This window comes from Lucilia cuprina, chromosome 3, assembly GCF_022045245.1.
Source record: "Lucilia cuprina isolate Lc7/37 chromosome 3, ASM2204524v1, whole genome shotgun sequence".
In the NCBI taxonomy this organism is placed as follows: domain Eukaryota; kingdom Metazoa; phylum Arthropoda; class Insecta; order Diptera; family Calliphoridae; genus Lucilia; species Lucilia cuprina.
This window is the reverse complement of record NC_060951.1, coordinates 28,854,122-28,875,458: the sequence shown is the minus strand read 5'-3', so window position 1 is coordinate 28,875,458 and position 21,337 is coordinate 28,854,122. Positions and strand designations below refer to the sequence as shown.

The 21,337-nt window shown below is 31.0% G+C and overlaps 6 protein-coding genes across 6 annotated transcripts; 2 read left to right on the top strand and 4 right to left on the bottom strand.

Annotated features, from left to right (window-relative positions):
* The first annotated feature begins 1,278 nt into the window (after window positions 1-1,278).
* LOC111687312 (zinc finger protein 585B-like) lies at window positions 1,279-3,341 on the top strand. The gene is made up of 2 exons (XM_023449743.2): window positions 1,279-1,518; window positions 1,683-3,341. The coding sequence occupies exons 1-2, from the start codon at window positions 1,393-1,395 to the stop codon at window positions 3,231-3,233; spliced, it is 1,677 nt and encodes a 558-aa protein (XP_023305511.2). The 5' UTR covers window positions 1,279-1,392; the 3' UTR covers window positions 3,234-3,341.
* Window positions 3,342-3,827: 486 nt separating this feature from the next.
* Window positions 3,828-14,680, bottom strand: LOC111687300 (zinc finger protein 91-like). The gene is made up of 7 exons (XM_046947025.1): window positions 14,193-14,680; window positions 12,570-14,135; window positions 11,503-11,561; window positions 9,786-9,900; window positions 8,228-9,721; window positions 6,377-6,586; window positions 3,828-5,289 (listed from the first exon to the last, which is right to left on the bottom strand). Exons 1-7 carry the CDS (start codon window positions 14,313-14,315, stop codon window positions 3,946-3,948), a joined length of 4,911 nt encoding a protein of 1,636 aa, XP_046802981.1. The 5' UTR covers window positions 14,316-14,680; the 3' UTR covers window positions 3,828-3,945.
* A 705-nt stretch (window positions 14,681-15,385) lies between these two features.
* Window positions 15,386-16,547, bottom strand: LOC111687303 (60S ribosomal protein L30). The gene is made up of 4 exons (XM_023449734.2): window positions 16,468-16,547; window positions 16,311-16,373; window positions 16,095-16,240; window positions 15,386-15,624 (listed from the first exon to the last, which is right to left on the bottom strand). Exons 2-4 carry the CDS (start codon window positions 16,329-16,331, stop codon window positions 15,456-15,458), a joined length of 336 nt encoding a protein of 111 aa, XP_023305502.1. The 5' UTR covers window positions 16,332-16,373; window positions 16,468-16,547; the 3' UTR covers window positions 15,386-15,455.
* Window positions 16,548-17,698: 1,151 nt separating this feature from the next.
* Window positions 17,699-18,943, bottom strand: LOC111687315 (rhythmically expressed gene 2 protein). The gene is made up of 2 exons (XM_023449746.2): window positions 18,829-18,943; window positions 17,699-18,765 (listed from the first exon to the last, which is right to left on the bottom strand). Exon 2 carries the CDS (start codon window positions 18,744-18,746, stop codon window positions 17,982-17,984), a length of 765 nt encoding a protein of 254 aa, XP_023305514.1. The 5' UTR covers window positions 18,747-18,765; window positions 18,829-18,943; the 3' UTR covers window positions 17,699-17,981.
* Window positions 18,944-18,948: 5 nt separating this feature from the next.
* Window positions 18,949-19,781, top strand: LOC111687305 (INO80 complex subunit C). Its single transcript, XM_023449736.2, has 2 exons — window positions 18,949-19,305; window positions 19,436-19,781. The coding sequence occupies exons 1-2, from the start codon at window positions 19,020-19,022 to the stop codon at window positions 19,633-19,635; spliced, it is 486 nt and encodes a 161-aa protein (XP_023305504.2). The 5' UTR covers window positions 18,949-19,019; the 3' UTR covers window positions 19,636-19,781.
* LOC111687304 (protein YIPF5) lies at window positions 19,644-21,001 on the bottom strand. The gene is made up of 5 exons (XM_023449735.2): window positions 20,754-21,001; window positions 20,443-20,689; window positions 20,268-20,378; window positions 20,018-20,202; window positions 19,644-19,956 (listed from the first exon to the last, which is right to left on the bottom strand). The coding sequence occupies exons 1-5, from the start codon at window positions 20,843-20,845 to the stop codon at window positions 19,794-19,796; spliced, it is 798 nt and encodes a 265-aa protein (XP_023305503.1). The 5' UTR covers window positions 20,846-21,001; the 3' UTR covers window positions 19,644-19,793.
* Window positions 21,002-21,337: the final 336 nt, after the last annotated feature.

Genomic DNA, 21,337 nt, shown 5'->3' with positions numbered 1-21,337 from the left:
ACAAAATCTGAAACATTTCGCCAAAGCTCTTATATTTTCGCAAACTTTTTTTAAAAAAAGAGGCAGAAAAAATATAGTAATTTAACATTTTATTAAGAAAAGAAAATATTTCTGAGCTGAGAACAAAAGAAAATATATATACATATGTATGTATATATATACATGTGTATTTAACAGGGATGGAAAAAGAGATTTTGTTTCAGTATCAAAAAATATTTCAGAGAGTATTTTTTTGGTCTCAAAGTACTTAGGCTAGGTTAGGTTGATAGGATGATGTGTACTACAACAAATCCGAAGAAATTCAACTAGGCCACAATCGGGCCTGTTGTGCGCTCTTTATCATGAAAAAAGTTATTTTTCAGTGTTCAGAAACTCAGTTCCTTGAACGTAATTCCAAAGAATCTTCTAATCAGTGTTTGTCAGGAATGTTATTTCCGGAATAACATCACTTCCAAGATACTTGGATCTAACTTCGACGAATACCTGCTCTCCACATGCTCTACATACGTCTGAATCCGAACGTCCAATTTTGCATAAATGTGCTGATTGTGTCCACTAATAATATGTACTATCATACTAATTTCAGACTTGCTCATTTTGAGGAGATTTTTCGTCTTGCTCTCATCAGGGTCCCCCTGATTTCGTAGTTCTACACACTGTTTCATTATTCCAAGAGGTCTTATGGGATTCTCTTACCCATATTTTTAGTTCAGCTTTTGTTGCGTCGAATGGTTTTGCGTTCGTTTGAAGTAATATTCGAACTCAGCGAATAATCTTCAAACGAAGCGTCTAACATAGTCTCAGGGTTTCAACTATTTTAACATTTTGTCTAATAATATTGAAGAGAAACAGCTACTAAAGTTATAGAGTTCTTTAGTAGCTGTTTCCTACAACTTTCATGTATTTTCGAGAATAAGTGCCAAAAAAAAATGTAAAAAGTATTTTTAATTTTAAAGAAACTTTCATCCCCATATTCTAATTTTCTTGTTATTTCAAAACGATTTATTGAAAATTCCCATACAAAAAAATTATTTTAACAGACAGATTTACTACCGGTTAAACGATAATCGGATATTGAGATTGCAGCCCTGAAAGTATCAAATAAGACTCGGGATTATCACGGTACTTTTGCACTTAAATAGTATAAAAAAATACCATCGTACCAATTTTGCCATCCCTGGTATTTAATTATATATATACATAAATGCAGTATGTATGTATGTCGCGAAAACATATGAAAATACGAATGCAACTCGATCTGTTTTTTTTTAGCAGAAATATAATGTAAACAAAAGAATATAAATAGTGAATGGAACATAAAATGAAAATATAAAATAAAAAACTATTTGCAAATAGAAGAAATTAAACAAAATATACACAAAATTTTGAATCATGTCTGGAGGGAACCAAACCTGTTGTTTGTGTAATGAAATCATCAATGAATATCATGAATTATTTGGAAACAATGATAAATCAAGTGCAGTTTTTGATATAGTAGAGACCTATTTTCCAAAAGAGGTAATAATAGGTACAGACTTGTTCTGTCCAAGACTATATGCTTTCTAGAAAACACATCGCTGATATATTTTCTAAAATAATCTTATATAGTAAATATGGGATTGGACTTTACCGACTTTTTAATTAATTTTAACAAAGTGTAGTTAATTAATCTTTAATTGCAGATGTTGATGTCAAAGAATCCACTTGAAAACAGTATTATATGTTTAAAATGTTGGAATACCATAGTCGATTTTCACGAGTTCCGAAGAAATATTTATAATGCTCACGATAATTTTAAATTTAAAAATGATTATATTTTCCATACTAAAAGTGAACATATTACTGAAGATTTTGTCAATACGATTGGCGGTTCTAACGAAGATCAAATTGAATACAAAACTTTAACCATTAAAGATGAAAGTGTTATAAATCAGTCTGCAATCGATGATGTAACATTTAATTTGTATGAAATCGTAGAAACAGTTGAGTCCAGTAGCATACAGGATACAAATTCTAAAGTATCAAGTCTAAATAAAAAGGAAGAAATAGAAGATTATATTGCCAAGTACATGCCAAAATTGGAGTGTCATAAATGTTTCAAAATATTTTATACATATTCTTTATTGCGGGCACATTTTAAAGAAGTACATCCAAGACTTCAATTTTATGTTACTTGTTGTGAAAAGAAGTTTTCAATACGTTCTTCGCTGGTGCATCACATACATCTTCACATTAATCCTGACCTTTATAAATGCAATATTTGTGGGGAGCGAAAAACAACCCAAAGATATTTAGACAATCACATACAGAGGGTGCATAAAAACTCAAAAGATTCTTTATTAAATAAGAATAAAATCCATGATATAAAGGAATCTCGCTTGGAAAAAATAGAAGAACTAGACAGTTTCATTAGTAAAAACATGCCGATACTTAAATGTTATCAGTGTCGTCAGACCTTTAAAAAATTCACTTTATTGCGAAAACATTTTAAACAACGACATACAAAGCTGCGCTTTTATGTAAATTGCTGTGAAAGGAAAATTACCCAACGTGTAGCCCTGGCGCAGCATTTACGACGTTTACACGTTGGTGAGCATAAAACAGAACAACAAACTTTAGAAGTACCTAAAAAGCGTAATAAAGAGCCTAAAAAAGAGCAAAGTATTCCCTGTCCACATTGCAACTACAAATATGCCACAATAAGTGATTTGAACCACCATATTACACTTACTCACAATGCAGAGCTGAAGGATTATGAGGCAAAACCTGCCGTTGTACATGTACAAAAAAATGTAAAGTCGAGAAAAAAACAAACCTGTAAAATTTGTAATAAAGTCCTTCGTGGTGTGGATAATTTGAATAGACATAATGCATCAATGCATCATGATGGTACCACCGAATATATTTGTAGCATATGCGGTAAAGTGTCGTACTCTAAAACAGCCTTAATGGCACATAAAAGTAATGTACACGATAAAATAATAAAAAAGAAATTTGAGTGTAGGGTGTGTGGAAAAGCATTTAGTAATTCACGAGATGTGGGATTGCATATGTTTATACATACAAAGGAAAAAGTGTTTAAATGTCCAGATTGTAATAAGACATTTACGAGACCTTCGAATATGTTAAATCATCGCAAACGTTGTCATCCTGAGGAATATGAAAAACATAGAAAATCTACACCCAGATTAAAGGTGGATCCTGAAAAGATTTCAAAGATAATTGTTTTGTAATAAGGATATAAAAGTTTAAAACTAACATGTTAGTAATCTGGATAAACCATAGAATAAAAACAAGTAATATTTCTATATTCGGCTGTGCCGAATCTTATATACCCTTCACCAAGTATGTTTTAATGATGAAATTTTTAGAGGTTGTCTCGGATTTTTGCTCATATCTCCGTTATTTATAGACCGATTTTGCTGATTTTAAATAGCGATCTTCTCGAAAGCATGTCTAACTGAATTATTGAAGATTCGGATCTCGCCGATATCTGGGGACCTCTAAAAACTGATTTCAACAGAGAGACGGACAGACAGACGGACATGGCTTAATCGACTCTGCTATTTATAAGGATCTAGAATATATATACTTTATAGGATGGGAAAATTATATTATAGAAATTACAAACGGAATGACAAACTTATATATACCCTTCTCACGAAGGTGAAGGGTATAATAAAAGAAAATGCCTAGAATAATGTCTAGTCTTTAGGCTAATCTATAGTCTATAATATATTATAATCTGTAGTTCGGTAAGTTTTTTTTTAGCTCTTGAACTAAGTGAGACCAAAAGAATATATTTTTAAAAGAATACAGTATTTTACAAAAAAATGTACAAAAATACTTCATTTTATTAAACTTTTAAATAAAAATAATTCACAAAAGTTCTTTCAAGAATTTCTTGTGTGTGTGTCTTAAAGAAAATTTTAAACATTATTATGCTTACGGTGCAATTTGCAGTAAAGTATAATTAGAAAATGTTGCACCAACATAGTTATCCGTTACATTAAGACATTCCACTTTGTGTTGTGGCTGCAACTTTTTACATATTTTTCCTAAACATCTCTTTTTATGTCTACCCAAAACTGAGCAAGACTTAAAACTAACACCACAATGATCGCATGACCATTGAACATTTTGCATGTGTAACTCCCGTATGTGTCGGGTTAAACTGGCGCTTCGGGAAAAAGTGTGTTCACATATTTCACATCTAAATGCATTGGGATTATTGTGCAGTTGAAAATGCTCATATATTTGATAGCTATTGCCAAATTTACGTTGACAACACATTATATGGAATTTCGCTTCGGGATGATCCGTTTGGAAATGTTCTCGCAATGTAGTATAATATGGAAAATTTCTTTGGCAGACAGGACATTCTAATACACTTTTTAATTCGGCTATTTGTGTATCATATTCCAATGGGGTTTTTTTGTTTGAAGAAATTTTAAGTTGAAAATATTTCAGATCCTGGTGGTGACGTCGTGTTTTTTTCACCTCTAAATTGCCAGCAATTTTTTCATCAGTTTGTGGTGTGATATTTATTTTGCCACGTGGCACCTTTGTCGATCTAGTAAAGGGCTTTTTGTTATTTGTTTTATTCTCCTCTTCTGCCTTTAATAAACCCATAGGAGGATGATATTTTTCGGATTTATTGGTATTATTTATTAATTCAAACACTTGCTGAACTTTTTCAATATGTACCTGTCGTATATGACGATTTAAATTGCGATTACAAGAAAACGTTTTATTACAGATATTACACTGATAGGTATTCTGATTTAAATGTACTCGTATATGTTCGACCATATCATAACGATTGTAAAATTTACGTTTGCAACATTTAATATATAATTTATCTTTAGGATGTTGCTTTTGAAAGTGTTGACGTAAATCACTAAAATTATTGAATTTATAGTGACATATTTCACATTCCAATACACCTTTCCATTTCTTTATTAACATCTCATATTCTTGAGTTTTATCCATATTAGGTTTACATTCGTAGTTTCTACTGGAGGAAGCTACTTCCTGATTTTCGTTTTCTTTACCGTATACATATGAATGAGTTGTATTTGTTAATGTATTATTTTCATTATCGACAATAGTTATTTGATCCATCCAGGCTTCATCTTCGAGCTTAATCATTGGTATATGTTCGATATTGTTTTCCAGTTGCACTTGTGCATTGAGAACAGAATTTTGAAAGTTGTGAAAATTATTTATATGACTCCAACATACAATGCATATTAAGGTAGTGTCATGTTCATGTTGTGGTTTCAATAACTGGAAATTAATACACAAAACAAATGATAATTATAAATATGGAAACTTATATTAACTGGACGTTTAGGTAATAAAAGAGTATTGCTTTATAACAAAACTGGAGCATAGTTCCAAACATCAATAGTATTAGACAAAATGGGCGATATAAAACAAGTATGAATGTATAGTCGGGCGTAGCCCTACACAAGTCAGTATGTACGTTTAAAATGGGGATTATTTAAAAAAATAAGGCATTTGGTTTGCTTTTTAACTTTATTTCGGATTATTTTTACTTTTTTTTTGGCAAAAAAAGAGATTTTTTTAAGAGGTCTCAAAGGGGAGTAGGGCAAAATATGACCCTATCCTTAAAAATGTTGGTAGGGGGAGTTAAGTCTTCTTCAATATTATTTATGTATAATTTAAAACAGTTATTAGTGTTTTTAAGTAAATTTTGACCTTTAAGTCATTTTCTGAAGGGAGTTTGTATGGGAGATAGGGTCAAATGAAGCCCGATCATCACAAAAATCGCTAGTATTATTTAAAGTTCTATAAAACTAAGTTTTGTCGACTTTTGTTAACATAATAGATCATTTAAATTAATTATAAGCCAAAAGGCCCTATTTGAGGGTTGTATGGGGGCTAGTCGAAATAATGGACCAATTTTACCCATTTTCAATAGGCTTCGTCCTTGGGCCAAAAGAAGCTTGAGTGCCAAATTTCATCCAATTATCTTGAAAATTGCGACCTGTACCTTGCGCACAAGGTTTATATGGACAGTCAGCCAGACGGACGGACTGACGGACATAGCTTAATCGACTCAGAAAATGATTCTAAGCCGATTGGTATACGTTAAGGTGGGTATAGGACGAATATTTTTGTATGTTACAAACATCAACACAAACCCAATATACCCTCCCCACTAAAGTGGTGTAGGGTATAAAAACTTGTTTACCAATATACCCTTTATAAATTTGAGGTTAGGCTATAGAAAGTTCAAAAGTTAATCTTATTGCAAAGTATTTTAACAATTAAATTTACACTTTAGTACATAAATGATATAACTTTGTAACGATTTTTTATATATACTAAGCTGTATATCATCACTTACCATGGGATCAAAATATTTGACGGCAATATCATAGGCTTCATTGCTCTCACCATTATCATTGAATAAATTTATAAATTCATTATATAAACGTATGCATAAACGACACAAGGCAGTTTGATTCATAATTATAAAAAGCTTATCAAATAGTAAATGTTTGTATGATGAAAAAAATTCCACTTTTATAAATTGCACAATATTTCCTGTGCGCATTTAACACACGATTTTTGCATATAATTAAAAACGAAACTAACAAAAAAAGGAACTAGAAAAAGAAGATTACAGTTATAAAAAAGCTTTCAAACATGTTTACAATACATTTATCACTCTCATAAATATGTACATACATACTAGCGTACCCTGGGTGCTTCGCTACCCTAACTATGTTCAATAACATAAAAATATCAAAAAGTACCATCGGAAAAAAAGAATCCATTTGAATAATAGAAAAGTACCAAATAGTTCCCACTTCCAGAATATTATTCAGTCAAGACCATGTATGTTAAAATTAATGTTCCTAGGTTGAATATTTTAGAAAATTAAAAAACTACAATTTATGAAATAAAAAGTACTAAAAAGTTGTCTCTTAAAGGATCTTATTCAATGAGGACCGTGTATGTTTAATAATCATGTGTTTTCAGTTCATATTAAAAAACATACATAGAGTATCATTTGAAGGAAGAAAAAGTAAAAAAAAGTGGAATAAAGTTTACCTAAGTGGAAAGTATTAATAAAAAGAGTACAATGATTCCCCTTTTCGCTTAGAAGTATACTTTTTCAAGAATTAAGTTTACAAAATATATAAATAATATATAAAGATTAAACTCAAACGATTCAAATCAAATCATTTATTCCAGAAAAATTGTGCTTTAAAAAAGGTACCAAATAATTTACTCGAATTTGGTCGAATAGGCCTTAGTACTCGAATTCCAAAATAATAAACCAAAAGCTTATTTTGTGTGAGTAAATAAACTACTTTTTGAAATTTTATAAAAGTTGGCTCAATGAGTTTGAAAAAAAATTAAATTTCCCGTACTTTTTTACCCAGTGAAACAGCAAAAATTTTATTACAATAAATATTACAGAGTTAGTCCGTAATTTAATATGAATAATTCAATAAACCGAAAAAGTTTTATTAATGTGCTATAAAAAAGTACCATAAATACAGTTTTGTCCCTTTTACACCCAAAAAGGACTGAATTTAAAAAAAAATTACGAAACAGGTGTCTCATAATTTTGAGAGATGTATCCAAAATATTTAGAAAAATTTGATTATCTTAATTAGTTTAAAAGTTATATAGGTTCAATAAAGGTACCAAAATCACCTTTGTTACACATTTTTACCCCATAAAAGTACGAATTTCAAAAAAGTACCAAACACCCATCTGCTCATTTTAAGAGTAGATACAGATGCATTTAAAACTTTTCTTTTATCACTAATATTGTGTAAGATAATTAAGAAAACCAGTTTTACCCGTTTTTTTCCACTTATTACCCGTAAAAGTGCAAATTTCTAAAAATCCCTCCTTAGTGGATATATATAACTAAAAACACATCTACTCTCAAAATTTCATGATTCTAGGTTCAGCCGTTTGGGCTGTGCGATGATGAATCAGTCAGTCAGTAACGTTACTCTTTTATATATACAGATGTATGTATATCTGTGATCAGGGCACATTTATAAATGTGAATGTCAATGATGCTACAAATTTTTTTGCCATTTTCAGGTTAAGCTCAATTTTAATCATTATGAAAAAATAAAAGGTGGAATAGGAAACGGCATTATCTTACGAACGGATAAAAAATCGCATTAAATTTGTACATTTTTATTCTATTACAATTATGATAACCTTATATAACAACTTCATTTTGCACCAAATTAAAATCAACTTTTGTAACTTGTGGTTTATTTAGACGTCCCTCCGCCCATTCCTTTGGATGTGCTTTCTTACGATGATGATGCATATTAGCATTTGTCTTAAATGTTCGCTCACAATGCGGACATTTATACAAATCCTCTCCCGTATGGGTTGCCATATGTTCCCGCAAGACTCTAGGAAATTTAAAGGCTTTTTCACAAAGTGTACACTTATGTTTACGTCCTGATATATGAACGTTACGTTTGTGTGTGAGTAATGCAATTTCGGAGCTTGCAACTTTGCCACATTCACTACAAACATATACCGTAGAGCCATCTTGATGTATTAGCTGTTTGTGACGTTTAAGACCAGATCGTGAATTCAATTCAACACTGCAAAGATCACAGGGCCATTTACGTTTTTGAACGCCAGCATGCTGGAGAAGATGTTGCTTCATGGCATAGTGATTGTGTAGAGTTTTTCCACACTGATCACAAATAAGTGATGCATTGTGAACATAACGTTCGTGTAGCGTACGTTTTTGTTCGGAGGGAAAACCTTTGCCACATTCCCGGCAAATGTAGTTTAGATTTGTTTCGTGAGTTTCCAGGTGAACTCTCAAGGAGTTCTTATTGGCTAAAATTTTTAAACATGTTGGACATTCCAGACCGCGCCGTTCACCCTCTTCACTGTGTAATTCTTTAATATGTTTAGCCAAATTTCGGCTGTTAGTACTACATCTGCCACAGACATCACAGCGATATGCATTGGGATCCATATGTAATCGTATATGCTCCACAATATGATATCGACTGCTAAATTTTCGATCACAGCAAATAATATAACACTTTTCCTCTAAATGATCCTTGAGAAAATGCTTGCGTAGTAAGGTGAAATTTGCAAATGTTGCATTACATTTCACACACTCCAACTCACTTCTCCAGGCAGCTATAAATGCATCATTTTCTAAGGTTTTTTGTTGAGCATCTGTTTTTTCACTGTTATTACATGCATCATCCTCATCCAATAATGTTGAAGTTTCCCTTTTTAAATGTTTCTCTGTTGTTTCTAACTTTTTCTTTTTACGCCTCTTGTCATGTTTCTTAGGAGTTTTACTTTTGTTTAGACTTACTATTTCTTTGGAATTTTGTATAGCTGAGCATTTTTCTTTTACCAGATTAGAACTTTTCATTAAGGGTCTTTCATCATCAGAACTAAATACATTATCATCTTCTATATCAAAGGATTCTATTCGATTGCCATCTAATTCATGTTTAACATATTTCTCAGATGAACTACCATCTGCTTTTGTCTGCTTATCATCAATTTGTTCCAGCTCCACTTTAACATCTAAGGCGATTTCCTTAACATCTTCCAGTTTGGCATGAGCCTCAAATACTGTTTGTTGAAAATAGTAGAAATCCTGTATATGTCGCCAACAAATTGCGCATATAATAGGAGAACTGTGTTCTTGATCAGCAATCAACATCTTTGAAACAAGAAACAATTTAACATCTATTGAAAATCTTTGTTCATAATTAAAAACTACATACCATTGGATCAAAATATTTACTGGCAATATCATAAGCATCATTACATTGACCTGTATCATCGATTAATTGTTGGCAATCATCTTGGAATGCTCCTAAACATAAACGGCATACAGTACTTAAAGACATTTATATTTAATTTTTGTTTATAGTTAATTTTTTTGTGAAAAAATGTAATGTTTGTAAATTTATTTTGTTTACGCAAATAAACATGAAAACAAACACGAAAATAACAAAAACATAACAGGGATGTATAAAACAGACATTTAAAGTAATCAAAACAATTTAGAATTTTTAAAAAAATTATATTTATAGGTAAATTATGGAGCCTATAGGCTATTATAATATTTAATATTTAGCTGTTGTAGTAGGGTTCTATAAATCGACTTTTGAATAATCGAACAATCGACTTTTTGTCGAAAAAAGTCGAAAAGTCGAAGTCGACTATTTTGTTCCAAAAAAGTCGATAACTCGACTATGGTCTATGAAAAAAAAGAGAAGTCGACTTTTTAAATAAAAGCCAAAAAAGTCAAAAAAAAGTCGGAAAAAATCGGAAAAAATCGAAAATAGACGGAAAAGTCGAAAATAGTCGAAAAAAATTTGAAAAAAGTCGAATAGTCGGAAAAAGTCGAAAATAGAAAGACGTCGTTAAATTGCAGCATTATAAATTTACACTTCTGGCAACTTTATAAATTTTTAACTCTGGTCGGAAAAAGCCGAAAATAGTCGAAAAAAGTCGGAAAGTCGAAGATAGTCGAAAAAAGTCAAAAGTCGGAAAAAGTCGAAAAAAGTCGACTATTTATAAAATATTAAAAGTCGAACAATCGACTTTTAATTAAATGAAAAAAGTCGAAAAATCGACTTTTAACTAAATGCAAAAAGTCGAAAAGTCAACTTTTCATAAAATGCAAAAAGTCGAAATGTCGACTTTTCATAAAATGCAAAAAGTCGACTTTTCGTTTCAACTATAGAACCCCATGTTTAAGCATATAGCCATCATCCATCTCATGGGATCCATAATAGATATGAAACTTACCTAAGTGACACTTAACATGTCTACAGACTCTCAAGGGTAAATTTATTATAACATGTTTTATCCTCTTTACACTGCTTGAAATGGCCTATTATTTCACTTGAATGTTATTATTTCTAAATTCCTTTATGAAGGTATTGGTATATCCTGTGAGAACAATTCTCGCATCATCGTTATTATACCCTATACCACTTTAGTGAGGATGGTATATTGTGTTTGTGTTGATGTTTGTAACGCACAATAATATTCCAATCGGACAAGAATCCTTTTCTGAGTCGATTTAACTATGTCCGTCCATGTAAACCTTGTAATCAAACTACAATTTTGAAGATAATTCAATGAAATTTGGTAAATGATCTTCCATTGTCCCAGGAACGAATTTGACTTAAATGTCCACAGTTTTATTCAACCGTAAATGGCTTAAGTATATCAACTTAAATGTTTTATTATGAAAACAAAATCACATTTTATTTTTGTAACAAGTGTAGGTGGGTATTATGTGGTCGGCCCTCGCCCGACTATATTTCCTTACTTGTTATCTTCTAAGGAGAGCTACTTCTCACCACCGAACTAATTTACTACATTATTTCGTATAACTGTTCGTTGTCTCCATTAAACACGTGCTTTCGTTTTATCACAGAGTGAGGTTATGTTTTTAACTGGTGGAGACCATTAAAACTCTAAAACTTATTTGGTGGGGTTCCTCCAAATACACGGAGAATATGAGTGCTTAATACACCGCCAACCTAATTAAAACCAAGAAGAGGGTATTTATGTAAAGCACAGGGTATACTCTGTGGTATAGGTTTGGTTCCTAATAGATAGCGTAATCGATTGAGTTATGTCCTTCTGTCTTCTATATGTATGGGAAAGCGTTGCATCTCCGAGATATTTATGTTTATTCAAAAATTCATCTTTTGCTTAAAATTTGGACTTTTTCATAAGTAGTTAGAATAGAAACTATTCAATTTTTTATCTATTCAAATTCTCTAAAGTACTATTATATTTGCTGATGTCAAGTTGTGTCAAATAATATTTGGGGAGTCAAAAACACATATTCAATAATTAATCATTAAAAGAGACTATGATAAATGTACATATTTTAAAACTCTATATTTAAATTATTAAAAATGTTTATTACCTTTAAAAACTATAACATATTGTTATCCAAAATTGAAAACCACTTAATACATAACTTTTAAGACATTTTAGCAAAAGCAATACAAAATTTACAATATCAGAAATTTTGTTACTTTTTACAATAAAAACAAATATTTCGGATATTAAATACTAATCACCAAATCAGGGAACATATATAAATTATAGAATTGTATATATTTTGGTTGTAATTTTTTCTTATATACCAAAATCTCATTAAGAGTGAATATATTGGAAAAATTCTCCTCTGACCCCTACTCAAATACAAGCAGAGCATAGAGCATAGTTTCGTCTTTTTAAAATTTTACAAGGATTCAGAATTGTATATATGTATGTGTATGTACTTTGTGTTACAAACAAAATAATATCATGTTTTTCCAATTTTTGGTGATTAACATAAAAAATACTATACTGCATAATAACAATAAACAAAAAATAGTTCTATAGTGGTTTTATGATGCAGAGCTAAACATATTTATATATTCCTCCAAACACTGATTCAATGTATTCCATTCCCTTTTACATATACATAAGTATGTATTCTCTGGTATCTCTCTCCCCCTCTAAAAGTCTTAATATACATTAATTTATATAACGACTTCATTTTGTACCAAATTAAAATCAACCTTTGTCGATTGAGGTTTATTCATACGCGCTTCTGCCCATTCCTTAGGATGTGCCTTCTTGCGGTGATGATGCATATTGGCATTTGTCTTAAAGGTTTTTGTGCAATGTGGACATTGATATAAATCCTCGCCCGTGTGCGTAGCCATATGTTCGCGTAGTACAATCGCAAATTTAAAGCTTTTCTCACATATTGTACATTTAAATTTACGCTCAGTTTGATGAACATTTTTCTTGTGACTACGTAATGCCATTTCGGTAGTGGCCACCTTACCACACTCACTGCATACATAAACGGTGGAACCATCGTGATGTGTAATAAGTTTGTGTCTCTTTAAACTAGAGTGCGAATGTAATTCGGCACCACAGATATCGCAGGGCCATTTACGTTTCTGTACCCCAGCATGCTCGAGAAGGTGCTTTTTCAGTGCATAGGGACCATGTAATGTTTTGCCGCACTGATCACAAATTCGATCTGCATTATGTACGGATTTTTCATGAAGATTTCGCCTTTGTTCGGAGGGAAAACCTTTGCCACACTCTCTACACATATGTGTAAGATTGGTTTCATGAGTTTCCATGTGTATTCTTAATACTGTCTTGTTTATAAAAGATTTATGACATACATTGCACTCAAATGGGCGCAGCTTTCCTTCCTCAGTATGTAGTTCTCTTATATGTTTAGTTAGATTGCGACTGTTAGTACTGCAACGACCACATATTTCACATTTAAAGGCATTGGGATCCATATGCAGGCGTATGTGTTCCACTATATGAAAACGATGAGTAAATTTTCGTTGACAACATAAAACATAGAATTTTTCCCCGGGATGTTCCTGGACAAAATGTTTTCGCAGCAATGTGTAATTTGAAAATGAGGCATGACATATTTCACATTCCAATTCACTGCGCCAAGCGGCTATATAAGCATCATTCTCCAGTGTTCTTTGTTTATTATAACTAATTTTATCTGTTGATGTAGAGTTTTCATTTTGACTACCACTTTGTTCATTATTATTCGCTGAATCGTTAGGATCTTCTGATGCCTCTTCTGCTTTAATCTCTGAGTCGCCAGCTTTAGATTTTGTTTTGCTTTTATTCTCCTTTTTAATGCGTTTCTCTTTCTTTTTTGGAGGTGTTTTCGATTTGTAGGTATTGTCTCCGGATTCCTCTTTTTTATTTCTCTTAGTTTTTTTCTTGCTTACTTTTCTAACACTTTCCAATAGTGGCCTCTCATCATCGGAACTAAAAGGATTATCATCTCTTACATCGTATGTATCTTCTACATCAGATATACGATCCTCGTCCTTAAGTTCTTCATCATTTAATAAAACATCATTTTGTAGTTCTCCACTGTCCATCGGTGTTTCTTCTATTAGTTCTTCTTCTAGTTTAATAAGGGGTACAATTTGCTTAACATCCTCTAACTTTGACTGTGCCGTATACACAGTCTGTTGGAAATTATAAAAGTCACTGATGTGCTGCCAACATTCTAGACATATTACGGCCGAGTTGAGTTCTTGCTCCGAGTTTAATAGCTAAAAATATTTGTTATTTTTTTAAATTGTTTGCGAGTTATTTTTATAAATACCTACCATTGGATCAAAGTATTTGGTGGCTATATCATAAGCCTCATTGCACTGACCATTTTCATCGAATAATTGTTTACAATCATGAAAAGGACATACGCATAAACGACACAATGTGTCCAGAGACATTTTTTTTGTTAAAATTTAGCTTATTTTCATAAATATTTAAATTTATTTTGTATATTTTTTCACAAACACATATTTTTTTACTTTTTCTTTGTTTACGAATGTGTAATCAAAAGAAAATATATGCAAACAAAAACAGAGCTGTTAAATGTTTAGATATATTACAGAGTTGTATTAAAGGAAGCTTTAAAAGAATAAAATATCCATATTACCGATAAATTAGATATTTACGAAAAAAAATAAGATTTTCAGCTAAAGAAATGGCAAATTAGTGTTCTATAGTTGAAACGAAAAGTCGACTTTTTGTATTTAGTTAAAAGTCAATTTTTCGACTTTTTTCATTTAATTAAAAGTCGATTTTTCGACTTTTAATATTCTATAAATAGTTGACTTTTCGACTTTTTGCATTTAGTTAAAAGTCGATTTTTCGACTTTTTTCATTTAATTAAAAGTCAATTTTTCGACTTTTAATATATTATAAATAGTCGACTATTGGACTTTTATTTACAAAGTCGACTTTTCGACAAAAAGTCGATTGTTTGATTATTCGAAAGTCGATTTATAGAACCCTATGACAAATGGAATTATAAAACCGACTTTAAATTTATTTTAATATGAAGAAAAACTTTCTAAAAACTTATAAGCAAACTATTCAATATAGGACCTGTTACGATTTTTAGATTATTTTGTATATGAAATACTACAAAAACATGGCAATACATTGGTACATAGATTAGGCAAATGCAATCTATGGACAACGGTATATTTAACAAGGTTTGACAAACATGCAGTTTAAGCCTGTATACAAGTCTATGTATAAAAAATTGTAAACAATGATCAGCTGTGTTGGTCATGTCACCTTGCATTTAGTACACCCTGCTAGACTAGACAATTGACTATTTTTTTATAAATCCATCAATTAAATAATAAACAAATCTATTTGATCAACAGATTAGTCTGTTGCCTTCCTATGAAGCAGATAATAGAATATACAGCATATAGGCAATAGAATAACTGAATGGTTAGATACTTAATATAATTAAAATTTATAAACAAATTGAAACGACAATTAGTTACAAATTCAATTTTGTATTATATATTTTTTCTTCTTATACAAAAAACAAATTTATAAAATTTATCCGTTTAGTTTTCACCAGCTGGGCGGATGATGTCAGAATCTCCAGGATCGGTGATGGACATGGTGCATACGCGGAAATATTTACCGCAAGCAGTACCCAATTCAATATTGGTTCCACTGTAGTGTTGAACTTCAGTCTTGGCCAACATGGCGTAGTATTCAATTTCAGATTTTCTAAATAAAACAGAAATATAACAAAAACAACATAAATACATTGATCATAATATAAATTCTATGAGGATAATATTTATCAAGATCAATCAGAAAGAGTCTCTAGTATATAAATATTATCAACATAATAAAAAATCTGCAAAATACTTCATCATAATAAAACTATAAGAAGAATTTTAAATCAAAATGCATAATAAAACTCACTTGTATACCATTCAAAACAGGATCATAAGGAAGTCTTGATTAGATGGACTGACTGTAACATGTCACTATATGTTCAAAGATTCAGATATTGCAACACCAACGCCTTCAATTTTCTTTTTTGCGATTGTTTTCAAAATATTTGGGAAACATACTTCTCAGTCTCTGACAAGACTCCATATGATTCCTTGTTGTATGGTATAAAAGTTACTTGTAACACATGCACTGTTTCTTTTCAATTTAGTACTTGTAGTTGGGGAAAAAATGCTCACCTCAAAGCTGGGGTATTGCTGGCAATCAATACCAATTTAGCTTTGCCTTGACGCAAGGTCTTCAAAGTCTGTTTGTAACCCAAGCAGTATTTGCCGGATTTCATAACCAAAGCCAATTTGGCATTGGTGGATTCTAAAGCCTTTTTCTGTAAATAAAATAAAAGTTTGGTTAGTTTTCATTTTCAATGACAATAAAACACACGTGTTAAAACTTACTTGTTTCTTGACGGCAACCATGTTGTTATTTTTCTTAAATTGATTTATTAATCAAAAGCAGATCTAAATAAAAAAAAATAAATATTTCAAAATTAATATTTATTATTTTACAATTTAAATTTTGTATTTAATTTAGCTAAAATAAAATTGCACCCACCTCCTTTGACGGATACTGGAAAAAGAAAGAAATATGGTTGAGCAGGAAATAAGTAAAATTTTGGCAGTTTAGTTTAGCTGTCAAAATTGACGTTTATTCTAGCAGATGTGTGTTTAATCAGCACAATGAGAAATATAAACAAATGTAAACATTTCAACTTAATTTTTCGTAATAGATTAAAATTTTAATAATTTTAAATTCGTTTTTTATAAAGTATGTACTACAAAACTATATTTTAATACTTGCCAAAAATAAATATAATAATGCATAATTATTATAAGACTACTCTCCCTGGTGATTCTACCATACCCCGGTGCATTTTTGCATCCAAAATTTTCGAAAAATTTATCATTTTATTTTTCCAAAAATATATTAATATACAAAAATCGATCGCAATAATAAGGAAATCAAATAAATGTAGTTTCTAAAACAAGAATTTTCTTTTTATTTTTGCTCTCCTGTAAAGTGTTGTTACGACCATTTGTATCTTAGGTAACGATATTTATTTGCAGGCCATTTAGGGTGTTATTGTGTAAATCCGTTTCCCTCACATCACTTCTTTTTTATATCCTCCACCACCATCAGTGGTGATAGAGGGTATATATAAGTTTGTCATTCCGTGTGTAACACCAAGAAATGTTCTTCTGAGACCCAACAAAGTATATATGTATATTTTGTGTCCATATAAATTTCTGAGTCGATTTAGCTATATCCGCCTGTATGTGTAAAACACTCCCAAGCAAAAACGAAGCAGAGTAAATCAATGAAATTCGTCCAATAGATTCACTATTGTCCTAGGAAACATATCAAAATCTGTCAGTTTCTTTAACGATCAAGCCATCTATCTAACTATCTATCTAACTATCTATCTAACTATCTATCTATCTATCTATCTATCTATCTATCTATCTATCTATCTATCTATCTATCTATCTATGTATCTATCTATATATCTATCTATCTATCTATCTATCTATCTATCTATCTATCTATCTATCTATCTATCTATCTATCTATCTATCTATCTATCTATCTATCTATCTATCTATCTATCTATCTATATATCTATCTATCTATCTATCTATCTATCTATCTATCTATCTATCTATCTATCTATCTATCTATCTAACTATCTATCTATCTATCTATCTAGATAGATGTATTTCTCTATATATTCATCAAATCATGCTGTGATAATAATGCATCCTGCATCAAATAATTTAACAAAATATATCTTTTGCTGTCATTTATTTGTTTCGTTATAATACATATTGCAAGTTTAAGGCTGTATATTGTACATAAACATTTTTGTGACACTTTGGTCGTCTGAATCCTATCAGTTATTATCTTTTTTTAATATTAGCTTAATAATAAATCTTATTTTTTATTTCGCGCTTATCATTGTTTCTTAGTCCAAACTAAATATATGCCGTAAATAAAATTTAATAAACATATGTACACATGTATGTATGTATTTATATATTGCACAATTTCTATGTACTATTCATATCTGGTTACCATCTAATTTCTTTGCTTTTTAAAGCTACTAATAAATCTGCAATGTTTTTGTAACCTTGAGTAGGTGCGGCTTTTTGTAAATCTTTTTCGGCGGGTGTTATCAGAAGGCTTGACCAGCCTGCATTGCGGGCACCAACATAATCGATTTCGTACGTATTGCCTACATGTAATGCCTCATGCGGCTGTACATTGTAGACATCCAGTGCCTTTTGGAAAATATTTTTATGGGGTTTCTGGTAGCCAGCTTCATAAGATGTTAAAACAAAATCAAATTTATCCAATAAATTCATTTCTTTGAGTACTTCCTCTAGACTAGGATCAAAATTTGATATTACACCAACTTTCTTGTCAGCATCACGTACACATTTAATTAGTTCCAGGCCACCTTCCATATGACGCCAACATTCACTTGTACGATAGATTTTTATTAATTTTTCACTTAATTCTTTTAGTTTGGCCTCTTCTATGTTTGGATCAACACAATGGAATATATTATAGACCAATTGCGACCACCAGTCTTGCCAGGTAAAGTTGGGTGAATGTAATCCAAAGTTCGGATGTTTTTCTTCAATCGCCTTGAACTCTTGCTTAAAACATTGTTCCAATTTTCTACGATCAATGACATGTACTCCCAGCTGGGCGGCTGTCTTGGAATATTGTACAGCGGGTGCTCGACTAAAATCAATTAATGTTTCCGTTATATCGAATGTAATTAAACGAAAACGTTTAAGATTTTGTAATAGCATTGTTCGGCCCACCATTTAAGATTTCTTTTGTGTTCTTAAAGTCAGAAGATAAAATTTAAAGTACTTATTTAATAACTTGTTAATTATAAATATTTACAATATGCTTTGCAATTTGCGATTTTGTTTTTGTGGGAAACGGTCGTTTTTACACATTTGTTTTGATGGCTATTGTGAATGAATTCATTCAGCCTTAGAAATGCCAACTACTTTTTATGTTTGTTATTGTTTAGAAGTTTGGAAATAAATTTTTTTTGCTTTTTTGTTTTGGGAATCATTAAAATAAATTGTATGGAAATGTCGGAGGATATTCCTTGTAAAAAATCAAGAGTCGAAGAACGTGATGAAGAATTAATATCAGAAGAAAAACAAGAAAATAGTACAAGTTCTACGGCACAAAATAAGGAGGCCAATTCCACGTCGGTAGCTGTACAACAACAACCAAGACCTAAGTTGACATTTAAAAATCCTAAATTTAGTTATATTGAACCTGGCGGTAAGAAATTTGTATGGAAATCTCTGAAACAAATAGTAACACAGGAAAAATCTTTGCCTTGGCCGGAGGAAGTTGTTTTATGTTAGTTTCAAAACAATTACAGTAGGTTTTTATTGAAAAGCTGAAATAGTGGATAGTTTGATCCTTCAGTTTCTTGCTGTTCTTGTCATACATTGTGCACATTATAACCTTTATTATTTCACTTTTTCAGATAATTCCCTTAATGCTCCGCCCTCGTTGAAACCTGCTAAAAAATATTCTGATATTTCCGGCTTAGAAGCACCATACACCGATCCACAAACTAAGCTGCACTATCATAATGCTGAAGAGTTTCGCATTATAAGAACTTTGCCCTCGGATATTATACAAGGTTATTTAGCCTTAAGAGGAGCCACGAATATTGTGGGCTAATAATTCTTGTTTTAAAGTTATACAAATTTTGTTTATTAAAATGATTCATTCGAAATCGCTATAACAATATACATAAGTTTTTAATTGTATTGTTTATATTATAAGGTAAAATATAAGAGTACGTGTTTTAAAGCAAATAACTAAAATTTATATTGCATTTAAAATATTGTAATTAAAGCAAAAACACCATATAGCAGAGCACAGGGATATGCAATAAGTACTTGTTGGTGATCCATTGAATAGGCTGTAACAAATAGTTTAGAAGCCGATAACGAACACCAAAATATACAAAGGCCAGCAACAATAAGTCCCAGAGTTCCTCTATAATTGAAATAATAATTTAATGCGATTTCTACAAAGAAATCTCACAATAAGTACTCACTGTATAGTTATTAAAACATTTATGCCCGATAAGACTACCATTGGTAATAGACAGTAACCCAAAACAGAAACTACTGCTCCAAATGTAACATTAGCTTGAGAAGCCATTAAAGTAAGTAGACTGTAGAAGGCTATACAACCCATTACACCAATGCCATAAATATAAGAGAATGTTACCTTGCCACTCTATAGGTATAATGAAAAGAAACAAAATGACATAGTCTCACAACTAAAAACATAATGATATTTACCAAAAGCAAGAAACCACCTAAGGCCAAACAAAACACTAATGGTCCAGCCATATCAGTGTCCTGTAATATAGATTGATCAGCCCCACGCATAGGATTGAGTACAGCCAAAGTCTAAAATGTTATACAAAAATTATTAATTATACTTCCTCTTTAACCTAAATATTTCTTCTTTTACCTTTTGGAATATATGATTTGGATTAATACCTAATTCTTCCAATAAAGGAGGCTCATCATCAAATTCATTGCCACTGTTAGTTGCTTTAAATTGTTTATCTTGTTCGTAGGGATTCGGTGCATATGCATTAGGGTCGTAAAATGAACCCATGGCATTGCCTGCACCACCACCGGCATTAGGATTAGCATAATTCAGGTCATAATTTGGTGGCACTGAAGGCTGAGTATTATCGAAATTTTGAAAATTTCTGCAAATAATTAAAATAAATTCTATTTTTATAACATTTTCTATTAAATTTAAGTCATATTTACAATTCCTGATCAAATTCAGGCATATCAAAGTTGTATGCATTATCTGTGGGGCCTGACGTGTAAAAATCATTTGGTGAACCGAAATTGGCCATTTTGTGCACTTTTTAAATATTACTATTTTGATAGAATTGTTATAATTTCTATTTATTACTTAGTTTTCTTAAAAATTCTTAATTATTTATTAATTTCTTAAGTTCTTATTTAATTTTTTTGATAACACCACGAAAGCAAACAAGATGAAGAAATTTTGTGATTTAGTTATCTGTCATGTCAGCAGAGAATCATCTGTAATGTAAACACGACCATTGAATACAACTCTGGATAAAATAAATTCGTTTTAAAGATTTAATTCCAGCCGGTATTATTTAAAAAATAAAAATAAAAAATGAGAAATTTTTGGAAAATTACTTTAAAAGATTTTCTTCAAAAAATATTTACAAACATAAAAATAGAGGATTTTCTAAAATTTTCAATACTGTGATGCAGTTTTTGTTTCCATCCGGGGTATGCCTAGTCTGTCCAGGTTCTTCAAAGGTCTGCTTCCTTTGACGTTTGATATACCACAGAGCTGCCTAGTATCTTCG